The sequence below is a fragment of the Charadrius vociferus genome, unplaced genomic scaffold (assembly GCF_000708025.1).
Source record: "Charadrius vociferus isolate BGI_N301 unplaced genomic scaffold, ASM70802v2 scaffold59, whole genome shotgun sequence".
NCBI classification, from domain to species: Eukaryota; Metazoa; Chordata; class Aves; order Charadriiformes; family Charadriidae; genus Charadrius; species Charadrius vociferus.
In genome coordinates, this window is record NW_009661371.1 from 2,058,163 (window position 1) to 2,070,893 (window position 12,731).

Genomic DNA, 12,731 nt, shown 5'->3' on the forward strand with positions numbered 1-12,731 from the left:
TCTCAATAGGCCTTATGCGCTGTCCGGCTTGTTCTTGTATTGTTTTATTAGCAACTGTTCTTTCATTTGAGTTGCAGCTACAGATGCATCAAATTATAGATCATTGCTCTGTTCTCAGAATTGTTGCATGTGTGTTTGTGCTCTATAGGATTCAGCATTTCTTCATAGGCTGTAATGGAAGTCTTTAGTACATAGATGAGCTTTGAAGTTTAGAAGGCGAAGCCAATAATTTACTCGCACAATTGCTTGATTCAAACCAGACAAATCTGGTTTATGAATACGCACATGATGTAGGCATCTAATTGGCTCTTCGTATATTTAGATAGGAGATTTACATATGTGCACTGTATGGATCAGTTATGGGCACATATGCGCATGTAATAACAGCAGAAACATGAAAGAAGAGAAAGTTTACATTCTTCAAGGTACTGCTTGCACCAAAAATACTGTACCCATTTTAATTCAGTTGTTGTTTGATTCTTTCTAGATTCTGAACTTTGCTGAACCTTTGACTCTACCTCCAGGCTGCTGGAATGTATTTTCTTTGAAGCTCAGTGTGAAAGACACTGTAACAAATGTGCTTTCTAGTATTTGTTTGGCTACAAATGTGGGAGTAATGTTTGAAATACCTCTGCAGATATATTCGACTGTGTCCAAGGTATCGTATTCAGTTGTATTGAATGATTACTACGCACTGCAAACCAGACTGCAGCAGCCTCTTTCTTAGGCCAAAAATCTGTCCCTTAGTCCTGAATGAAAAACTCGGTACCAGACCACTCTGTGAAACCATCTGTAGCTTGAGAAGTTAAGCCCCCAGAGTTTGAACAGTGATGGAATTACGGTTCTCTAGGCAGCATTAATTTTCTTCTTTGACTCTTTGACTCGTCCAAATGATGCACCAAGAAACTGAAATTTGTCCTGTTGTTTTGTCATATGGTCAGTTGTAGTTTTTGTTTTGTTTTTCCAGCAGGGAGATCTTCATTTTGAAGCAATTGCCCACTGTGATATTCAGTGTTACTTGGGAAAGTCTGATTCAGGTAGGCTTGCCTTGTTGGGTTTTTTTAGGCATCTAACAGTAGTTTCATTGTAGAAAATTCATCTTATGTGGCAGGACTTGTAATGAGAATATTGAGATTGTTTATACGAGTACTTAGTTTTATGTCTTTTAAAAACATCCAGTTTTCTGGAAGTATATAATTGGCTTTGAGTAACATGTACTGAGTACACTGTGCAGTATTTCAGACCTCTGATTCCATGGCACATGCTAAACTATTGTTCTGTCTTGAAACATTTCTCTGGACTTAATATTTAAGAGTCTTCTATAAGTTCTTATTGGTGATGTATGGCTCCTTGCTTTCTTCAAACGCACGTTATCCGGGGATGTTGCGGTAGAATGAGAGAGCTGTCAACTAGCTCAAAGTGATTAGAAAATGTGCATACTCTGGCTCCGGATCCTGTGAAGTCTTTGGTGAAAAACAAATAACAAATGTTGACCAATATCCTGCCTTTAGCCAGAGTTAAATTTGAAGGCCTTCTCTTTATCTGTTTCTCACAGCAATGATAGATTTCTGCAAAAGACCTTTTATCAGGCTTATAGAACAGCATCCTCAAACTGTGTGATGTGAAACAGAAAAAAAGGGTCTCATTCCTTCTGGAGCTGAGGAATCTATCTCCAGATACTGTAATGCTGGGAGCTGTTTTAAGTATCTGGCTGGCATTTACAAAAATACAATTTTAGGTATTACATGAACATGATATTGCCTGAAGAATGTTGAATCTGATGAAAGCTGATTCAGAATAGTGTTTTTTTTAAAATCTCTGCTCAGTAGGGAATTTCAGTAGGCAGCTGGGTACCATAGACTTGAAATGTTCAAGTGAGTGCTCTCCTGAATGTGTTTTCAAGATGATGCTTTCCTAAGGTTTATTTTCGTATCAGGATATGAAGAAGGCAGTAGTAGTAAAAAGGAGAATTGAGGTAACGTGGAAAAACATGGCTAGAAGAAACACTGATACATATGCACGCTTAGGTACATATCTTAGAAGCAAGTGTTTGTTCTTTGATTGTTTGGTTTTTTTTAAAAAAAAATCTATATAAAAGAATATTGCTGATACAAGTTAGTCCTTGTTGCTTACTTTCTTTCCATTCTAATAATACACATAGTCAGATCTTTACATACAGGTATTCTGCCTTCTAATTTAGGATACTAGTATTTGTTAAATAGAAAAGTCTAATGCACAAGGCTGAAAATAATGACCTAAAGAACTTGTAGCTGGATTATTCCCGTCATCATCAATCTCAGTTGGTTACTTTAAACACTAAGGATTGTAAATTAAAGTACATGTAGTTCCAAAACAAGCCATTTTTGTTTCCTTTCAAAAGAAATTTGCTTTTGGAACGCCTTTCTGCTTTGTGAAAACGCTTCAACCAGTATGAGTCTAACTTTCTAAAAGGCATTAATCTTTAGATTGATGCAAAGCTTTGCAATTTTATCTTAAGAAGATTTTGAGAGAATTACCAGCACCTCGAAAAGAGAAGCTAAAATGAAAATACTATTTCTGCCAAACTGTGGGATTTGTTTTGCTCCCTGCTGTGCTGTGATATTATAATTTTGTACTGCTATGTAGAGAATAGTATATGATCTTGATATATTATTGCCATCAGTGGAGAGTTCTGTGTAAAGACTACTGATAACATAATGACTTTTCAATGGCATCCGTTAGAAATAGCAACAGTAAAAAGGGCTTACTAGAGCACACAAAGGCTGTACAATGCCCTTACTCTTGTTTGCACGTAGAATTACTGTGATTTTGCAGATGTATTTCTTTAAGCAAATCAGCTATGGACAATAATATACATACCCTCACGTATGCTTGCTTTGAAGGGAAAAAGTGAGTTGCCTTTTTTATTTTTGTGTCAGGACCCTTTGCAGATACTGATTACTTGTGTTCAGAAGTAGACTGATGGAAGGAGCAAATGTTATCTCTGTAAAATATGAAAAATCTGTTATCGTTTTAGCAAATCTGCTTTGGCAGAAGAGCCTCTCTCTGGACCATTCTGTCTGGGATGTGGATTCTGAGCTCGCAAGTGAACTTTATGAAAGATGGCAAAAAATAAGACGTGGGGAAGCCTGCAGGTCTGTATACAGTCTGTTGATGTTCTTAATTCAAGCTAGTACAGTGTTGTAAGAAAGTATATTTCTTTTCTGAAGTATTCTTAATTAGAACATTTTTCATCTTCCTGCACTTCAGTTAGTTATCTTGAAGCACCTGGAGTTTCAGAGCACCCAAGGCACCTCCAGCTTTCACCTTCAAGGCACTGTCAGCCATAAGTAAACATTTCAGATGCCTGAACTTTAGAATGTAAATAATATTCTAACTATAACAGCCCCACCACAGCTACCCAGTGTGAAAGCAGTCAAACCATGTTTTACCAGATTATTTATGAAGTTGTGTGAGTCCTTCATCAACAAGTCACATAGCGGTCTTTTCAGGATCAGGGTCTTTGAATAGCTTTTAAGGTTTTTAGTCCCTGGCCTAATGGGTACTGCATATTCGGGATGTCGGGAAGGGAAGCAGTCACTGTGCTGGAGCAGTTCTTGTAGAGATGGTGCATCAGTGACATCAGCCCCTTTCCAGAATAAGGAGGTAGAGCTGTGAAAAACACAGCCATGATGCAAGTGAAAAAGTGGAGAATGCAGGGATGCACATAACTTAGACTGACTCTCTACTACTACATTACAGCTTTATTTTGTAAAGAACATTTCCAAGGAAAGACTAGCTGATGTAATTATAGGTCCTGGCAAATAATCATTTTTTTTTTGTTTGAAAGAAAAAACAAAAATAAAACTAACAAGGCTTTTTCTGGTTTTGCCAATGAAGCAGGAGGGGTATTCTAGGATCGACTCGCTTTGTTCACCAGAAGAAGCCTGAAGAGGAGTTCTTTGCCTTTTTCTTGCCGCGGTTGACTACGCAGCCTGGCCTTACGCTCAACTTCAGCGCCACAGCAGTTAAAAGCAGTATGGTGAGGATGGTTGTTGTTATGTTATTTCTGAGTTGATGTATGTTTAACTTGTTTAAATAACAAAGTCTGCGGTTAATATTTGGTGATGCCTAGTATTTCTGTACTGCTTGTAGATCAGTGTTTTGAAGTCTAAGAGACCAGATTTGGATCCCTTTGGGTTTTTGTTAAGTTCTCTATCTACCTAGTTGTAGTATTTTAATACAGGGAGAGGAGTAAAGCAGCATAGGTCGTAACTAACAGTTGTTCGTGGTTGTTAAAGCTTTCCTGGCATCATTGTGTAAGTTACATGCTTGTGGTAAAATAATTGAACAAGGGACTAGGGATAGGATGTACTGTTATTAATGATGCATGTGGTTACGGGATGGCTTTCCTCGTGCCACTGCCTGATGTAACAAAGTGAGTAAAACATTTGCAAGAGATATACTTGAGAGATCAGCAGAGCAATGTGTCTTCCAACCACAGTCACAGTTGTTTCTTTCTTGTGTGTCAGATTTAGGTCACTACTAACCTAGCCTGGGGCACAGCCAGTCATATGGAGATAGTTTTCGTATGCACATATTCTGAATTACCTTAATATTCCATTTGTGCCTTTTAATTGTCAGTCATAATAGTGTGTGTAACCTGCTTGCACTCAGACTTCTGTCAGAAAGGGTGGCACCTCACTAATTTCAGCTTCTTCTGTGGAAGTGCTTTGTTCATGTCTGCCTGTGTAAATCAAAATCCAAATGAGTTACTTGAGGGATGGGGGGAGGTCTGTATTTTTGCAGTTCTTCATGCACTCTTAGCTGTTTTTGCAAATGATGACACTGTGGTGATGTGTCCAGCTGTTCCATGCAGTTTTGTGCACATATGATTATATTGCATTAAGATAGAAGCCAGGTTGAAGTCCCTTGAAAATGCAGATCATATCACCAGTGCTGAGTTATTTTACCTTCCAGTTCTCAAGTATGTAGTTTTTAACTTTTTCTTTTCCTCTCCAAACTATTTAGGTAAAATATTTCGTACTAAGAAACCCTTCATCCTTCCCAGTTACGTTACAGCTTCTGCCTCTTTCTTACTACCCTGATCCCCAAGCTTCACTGAGTCTGCTCAACAAATGGTAATGAGTATTAACTACCTCAGGATACTGTTTTCCCTTTTAAAATACTATTTGCCGTGCCTTATGATTGTTGCTTATTGTTTGTTTTAATTTTTCAAAGTTTAACTTAGGTGGGAACAATGTTCTCACCCATTTTGGAAGATACAGTCGTGTTCAGAGTAGCTACCTGTATGATGCATGACTTTGTGATGTACCTGATCATTGAGAAAACGAAACTGAGCATGTTTTCAGCACATTTATGTCTCCCAGCCGTGAACTATAATGGGTCATCTTTTAAGATTTGAGGCTTAGTGTGAGTTGGTGCAAGCCGCCCAAGTGAGGGGAGCAACTTGCAGAATTGGAGATGTGCATCTCTCTGCAAGTCTGGTTGGGAAGTATACAGTCTGTAGACTGATCAGTGAGGAGGAAGGCAACTGAACCTTCCCACCAGAGAAAGTCTTCTTCTTAGCGTTTTCTTAGGTAAAAACCCTGGTTGAAGAACAGAAAACAGGAGCCGGGAAGAAAAATTCAGTTCCAGAGTTAGGAAGCCCACTGTAAATGCCTAGGGCCAACTAAGCAAATGTTTCTACATTGTTTTGAACTTTCTGTTTTAGAACTGAGAAGATCTACTGAGAAATCTAGATAAGAGTTAGATGAACAGTATAAAGGGGCATGGTGAGGTGGGCTGAAGTTCACCAGAATTACCCTTTAGCTTATTATCACACTTAGCTTTGAAAAACTGAAGTTGGTGGGACAATTTGCATGACTGGAGCCAGTGGGACTATTCACATGCTTGAGTGTAACTTGCTTGTTTGGGGTCCAAATCCCTGTGTAATTGCTTCCTTAACCTCATTTCTTTACATACATATGTATATGTGCATATATATGCACATTAATAACTACATCTGTTTGCATACTGAATATAAGTTCCACACAGACTCTTTCTAGTGGTTTGAAATGACATTTTCTCTGTATTTGCACACTTTTGTTTCTGCACATCTTCTAGGTATACCAGAAATCACGTGCACTAACTGGTTCTTTTTAAGCTAATGTCATAGAAAGTTGTGACAAGTGACTTTCCAATTCAGTGGCTAGAGGTCCATTAGTCTTCTATAATCTAAATTTTACCTATTGGTTTTCCTATGTCTGTTTTTAATACTATTTAATGTCAAATGATTATAATTTGCTCTCAGGCAAATAATCAACTGCTGTAAGTGAATTCGGTTTGCAAAGTATGTGAAAGAAAATAGGAATTTGTCCCCAACAAATCATGAGCAGAAAGAGGGATATTTGAGTAAATTAATGAGATTTGATAATGATTATTTCTTAACAGTTATATGGGCAGAAAAAGCTTTGGGGCATTTGTGTTTGTGTGGCTTAGAAATTGGATTTCTTGATTATGATCTTTTGCAATACTGTATGCTGAGAGATCTAAAATGCCCAGCCATTTGTCTGTTTTCCAAATGTGTGGAATCCACATAAAACTGATTTGTAGTGCATTCTGTTAAAATACAGAACCATATTTCCACTATATTTCACATCTGCCAAAATGCAATTGTAAAAGTATTCTTTATTTAAGCATAAATTCCAGCATGTAAAAATAAGTCAATGTAGTTTTGACAGACTAAGTTTGAAGAGCTTAATTTTTTGTTTTGGTTTATTTAGGTTTGGCATAAATGCGCAGGCAATTAATTTCACGACCACTGAATTCAGGCTCATGGATGAATGTTCTCACAGGGTAAGATGGCTAATTTTGATAGAAGAAGTGGTCTGACACACTGGAAAAAGCTTTTTCTAGCTACATTACGTCTGAGTTGTTCCCAAGTGCTATTTAAAGCAATTTAATAGTGTTTTCTTGATTCTCTATAAGGCTTATATCTGCAGTTAGTTTTTTTGCAGAGTTTGAGTCTGTTTCAAAAACAACTGCAGGGAGGGAGTGTGCGCATACCTGCATGCCTGTGTGTATGTGTTTGTCAGGGTTTAACTGCAGCCAGCAACTAGGACCATGTAGCCGTTCACTTACACCCCCCACAACTCCCCTTCCCCCAAGTAGGACTGGGAGAAGAGGGTGAAAAGAAAAAACCTTGTGGGTTGAGATAAAGACAGTTTAATAGGTAAAGCAAAAGCCATGCACGTAAGCAAAGCCAAACAAGGAATTAATTCACTGTTTCCCATTAGCAGGCAGGTGTTCAGCCATCTCCAGGAGAGCAGGGCTCCATCACGCCTAATCATTACTTGGCAAGATAAAATGCTGTAACTCTGAACGTCCCCCCCCTTCCTTCTTCTTCCCCCAGCTTATGTGCTGAGCATGACATCATACGGTGTGGAATATTCCTTTGGTCAGCTGGGGTCAGCTGTCCTAGCTGTGTCCACTCCTAACTCACTGTGCACCCCCAGCCTACTCGCTGGTGAGGTGGTGTGAGGAACAGACAAGGCCTTGACTCTGTGTATTCACTGCTCAGCAGTAGTTAAAACATCCCTGTATTATCGACACTGTTTCCAGCTCAAATCCAAAATATAGCCCCATGCTAGCTACTGTGAAGAAAATTAACTCTACCCCAGCCAAAACCAGCAGAGCGTTGAAGAGACCACTGGTTGCATTCTGTTTTGGGACTTACATTTAGCCCCAGGTTGACCATGACCGGCTTTTGAGTTGGTGATGTCAGAAGCTAGCTGATAACCTTTTCAGTAGAGGGAAATACTGTCTGATAGTTCAAGGGAGGGAGGAGAAGGCGGGATTTCTACACTTCACCTCAGTCTCATTGCAACTCCCAGCTGCAGGTTGGAATGTCACAGCTCTCCCGGGTTCCCATTGCTTCATTTTTAACAGGAGTGTGGTAACACTTGACTGTGTCACACCAGTGCTGAGCTGTGGTTATACCCTGAGGTGTTGTGTCACGGATGACAGAAGTGGAGCAGATGCCGTCTCGGGGATGTTGGTGTGTTCTGGTGACCAGAGAACTGTCCAGGGTACCTGGAGAATTTCAGCTTAGACTTCTAGTTTGTGCAAAAGCCTGGAATTGACAAATTTTCCGTGCTGTTTGGGCATGCTGGAGCCACATCTTTCGTGTCCTATGTAGATACACATTTCTGCACGTACGCTTTAAGACCTTAATGAAAGATTAGTACCATATAAAAAGAAAAGACTTCACTACACTAATCAAGGCTGACCTTTCCTTTCTGGCAACAGTTGTAAGACCTGTTGTAAAAGAGAAGAGGCAGCAGTTCGTTAATCCTAGCCTGTAGGCAAACGCTGAAAAAGAGAAGGTAGTTCCACTAGAACATGGGCAGGGCTGAGTTTCTGCAGTCCCATACACCATATTCATGACCAAATGGAAAAATGGTGGCAGATCTTTACATCAGTGTGTGTAGTATTTGTTTTTTATTAGAAACTTGAAGAGCTAGGGAGAACGTGTATACTTATAGGTTTTCAGCACGTATGAGACGGATCTTGGCTTGTTAACCAAATCACTAGTTGTTAATATTTACATTTTTGAATTTGTTATAATTTCCCTAGTCACTTTACATACACATGTAATGGAATTGTTAGGCTCACAATTGAGTGGATATGTATGTTTGTTTGTAGGCAGTGACAGAATGAAGTTTGCAAATGCCATACGTGGTTTGCTTTTAATAAACATTGACTGTTAAATGCAGGTTCTGAAATTTTTTTAATGTTTTTTTATCATAAAATAGACTAAAATTAAAAACATTTTGGACTGGAAAGGATCAGAAAAGCCATTAGTAAAACAGAGGACACCCCAAAAAAAGAGGACACCCCCAGTTCTGGAATAGAAAGTTTTAGGGCTATTTTCAGTTTTTTAATGGGAAAAAGAATAAACAGCATTCTTGAAAAAAAAAAAAAAAAAAAAGAACAACCCCCAAAATTTACATTATTTCCAGACTCAGTGAACTTCTGGTAGTTCTGGTCTTCAATTAATATGGTAGGGAGTTCACTTTGGCTTGTTTCCAGTGACTCGAATGATCAGCATATTTGCCAACAGTCCCTTTCTCACTTAAATCAAGTTGCAAGTCTTAAGCTGAGGGTATAATGGTTGCCACATTTCCCTGTGCAATCAGTATACTGTCAGTTCTCGTTGTGTTGTGAAGTGTTTCAGGATTCCTTGAATATGAAAGACGCTGTATAATTTCTTTTCCATCTGAGCAAATACAAGCTGTTTTAAAAAATGAAGTAATACATTCCTCATAATAATAAGTGCAGTAATATGAACTTTTGCTCAAATAAACAACCTTATCTGATGTTTTATGTTGTCAAATTGAAAGACTTTTGTATAACAAGTTAGTTAGCAGTTCTTGCACCTTGCCAAAAATATCTTATGTGGTGCTAAGTAAAGATGTAGTGCTTTCTTTATTGAGGTCTTTAAACACATGTTTTTTGTGAATAAGAATCGCATTTTTGTTTAACAGAATGCACATCAAGAGGATCTCATCAACAAGAAATGCAGTTCTCAGCTGCTTTGGTTAAGTTTACAGCCACTGGAAACCAGAAAAGTTGGTGTAATTTTTACACCGGTTGACTACAAAAGAGTAGCTTCCCTTATTTTAATCAGGTAAGCCAAGTTTCAGTTGTAAGTAAGAATCAAACAACTCAATGTGAAAATAAATTTGCAAAATCTAAAGACAAATGGTTCCGGACTGATCCTGTCTGTATTTAGGGGAAACCTATCCAGGTGTGGCCAGTGATTCTGTTACTGAAACACTGTTCAGGATTGGCACCTAGGTAGCACAGCTGGGATTTTACAAATGTCGTTTGTTTTAGTGGCTGATTGCTTGATTTTTATATTATGGCAGAAACAACTTGACTGTTCTGGATGTGGTCAATGTAGAAGGCTTTGGAGCCAAAGAATTGCTTAAAGTAGGGGGAAGACTACCTGGTGCAGGAGGATCTCTTCGATTCAAGGTGCCAGAAGCTACACTAATGGACTGCAGACGACGTGAGTAAGAAGAAACAGGTCTCTGATTTTGTAGCTGGCTGCGTTACCCCATAGTGGCACTGACACGGTACAGTAATTTTAAGTAAACAGAATGTTGAAACGGAAAAAGCTGAAGAGCTTGGTCATGAGAGGTGTAGATTCTGTTTTCTCAAAACAGACTGAGGATAGTTACAAATTCTAGAAATGCACTACTGCAAAACGGTCTGTATTAAAATGTTGGTCGCTTCATGAAAATACAAATTTCTTTATAAACAAAAGCAAATAGTTTTTTAGCCGTGTAAAATAATTATTATTTTTTTTCCTTTAAGAACTGAAAGACAGCAAGCAAATTCTATCCATTACGAAGAACTTCAAAGTAGAGAATATTGGGCCTCTTCCTATAACAATTTCATCAATGAAAATCAATGGTTACAGTTGCCAAGGATATGGATTTGAAGTTTTAGACTGTCAGGAATTTTTCCTGGCTCAGAACTCATCACGAGAGATCAGCATCGTGTAAGCATTGACAAATTTGCTGACAAATTAACCTAAGTGGAAATTTGAAGTAATTAATTTCAGTAACAGACACTCCAATAGCACACCCGCACACAAAATTTGGTGAGCTTTGAATATAAATTTCATAAGTATTTCCCCTTTTCAGTACGGGTAATACTAACAAGTCGATAATATAATAATGTTTCTTTACAAGACTTCATTATTTTTAGAAAGCAGCATACATGCTTTTATCGAGGCATTATGAAGTAATAAATTAAAGCAAGAGTTGTCACAATAAAAGAATAAGAAATGCTTTGCCACCAGCTTTTTTTAAATTTGATTGTTATTCTCTAGCTTGTTCCAAGTAGCCTGACCACAATCTAGTCATGTTTTCCTAACATTGCACATAGTCTAAAACTGATTGTTTTTAAAATTCTGTAGAGTGAAAGTCGTGACTCAAATGTGAGATAATATTACTGTATTACAGTAACTGTGTTTTCATATACAGTGAGTGTCACCTCTACTGATTGGAAAGGCAAGTCATACCTCCTAGCACTACCCGTGGCAGTTAAATAGAATAATGGTATGGGTCGGGGAAATAAGTGGAAGAAGAGACAAATCTGTTGTTTTCTTCTGCTTTCCCTATCTTTCCAGCCTTGTTCTAGACTTCCCCTAGTACCTGGCCCTTTTCTAAGTAATGCTGCTTGTACCCTTGACAACTCAGCTTTTGGTAGTGTTTTGGTTAACATGAGTTGATTAAGTGTGCCTCCTTGAGAAACGGGAAACAAGTCACAGTAATGAGAGTATTGTGAAGAGTCACAATGAAAACACGTATTTTACTGCTTGAAGATGACCTCAAAGTCTTACCTCTATTAGGTGTCAATGTTATCTGCATCATCTAAGCAGACAGTGGTCACTTATTTCATTGTCTTTTTTTCGTATTATGAAGTCAGAAGTTATTTTGTATTTTTTTGAATCAGTGTGACTTCAGAAAATGAAATTCAGCCCAACAATGGAAAAATAACACTAGCTCTGTCTGCTTTTCCTGACAGATTCACTCCTGACTTTACATCTTCGTGGGTAATCCGGGAGCTTACGCTGGTGACTGCTGCTGATTTGGAGTTCCACTTCACGCTCAATGTGACTCTTCCTCACCATCTGTTACCGCTGTGTGCAGATGTGGTGCCAGGACCCAGCTGGGAAGAGTCTTTCTGGAGGCTCACTGTCCTCTTCGTAAGGTAATGCTTTCAGGGCCCCTGCACCAGTTTGAAAAGGACCCACCGGAGATCAGCAAGCACTTTTGGCTTGTGTTAGCTTTTTAGTGGTGATAGGGCCTAAATCTCTACTGCATCTGTCTCCTGAGAGCCCTGTTGGCTGGCTGTGACAGCTTAGGTGTGATGGAGTCGTCAAGCATTTCTTGCTGCTCCTCCTGATAAACTGCCATGTTAAGGATGCAAAGAAAAATGGCTGGGGTGCCCCCACAGGAATATTCAGTGGATACTCCCCTTGCTAGAAGACTCACTCCCCCTGCAGTAGAGGCACATGTAACATATTAGTGTCTGAATGTCATAAATAGAACTGAGCAGACTGGTAGATTGTCTTTAAGTTTTTCTGGAAAATGGATATGAATTTTCTTTATAAAGTTTAAAAAAAACAAGTGAGGACCTGCTTTTCCTTCTGCTTCTTTCCTTCTTTCACTTGTTAAAAAATATTCATGTTTATTGTTAGCTTTTGCTAGGCACTCTGCTGAACAGGCTACCCCAGAAGGATGGTTTGGCTTGTTAGCTGACGCATTGCTTGCATGTGGTAAAGTGCTTTTAAGAGGACAGTACCTTTGTACAACAATTAAGGGTTCTGCTCCTATGCATATTCTTTTTTTGTCTTCCTTGACTACCCTTTCACACTGTGTAGTGTGAACTGAATGTTGTATTTGTCACAGATGATGTTCAGTGCTTTTATCACACCAACCCTGAATTCCTACAATCAGTACTAACAAGCAGTGAATGTGAATGTCATGGGGATATATATATATATCTGTGTTGGTGCATTCCTCACTGAGATCCTGATGCACGCTGTGGTTCTGCTTGCATTGTTGTTTTGATACTGAAAAGAGTCCGAGCACAAATGAAGCAACTATAGTGACCACATTACATGATTCTAGATGCGACAGAAGACTACAGGGATCTGAAAAATCAAGAATTTC

At 38.7% G+C, this 12,731-nt stretch overlaps 1 protein-coding gene across 1 annotated transcript in view; it reads left to right on the forward strand.

The window, feature by feature from the left end:
• Positions 1–12,731, forward strand: part of KIAA0922 (KIAA0922 ortholog) — a 47,380-nt gene that overhangs the window by 17,610 nt on the left and 17,039 nt on the right. The window contains exons 12-21 of the mRNA XM_009893694.1: positions 488–658; positions 968–1,037; positions 3,017–3,134; positions 3,880–4,021; positions 5,011–5,120; positions 6,765–6,837; positions 9,528–9,670; positions 9,912–10,054; positions 10,363–10,549; positions 11,581–11,766. Coding sequence (XP_009891996.1) covers positions 488–658; positions 968–1,037; positions 3,017–3,134; positions 3,880–4,021; positions 5,011–5,120; positions 6,765–6,837; positions 9,528–9,670; positions 9,912–10,054; positions 10,363–10,549; positions 11,581–11,766 — 1,343 coding nt within the window. The remainder of the gene's footprint in view (positions 1–487; positions 659–967; positions 1,038–3,016; positions 3,135–3,879; positions 4,022–5,010; positions 5,121–6,764; positions 6,838–9,527; positions 9,671–9,911; positions 10,055–10,362; positions 10,550–11,580; positions 11,767–12,731) is intronic.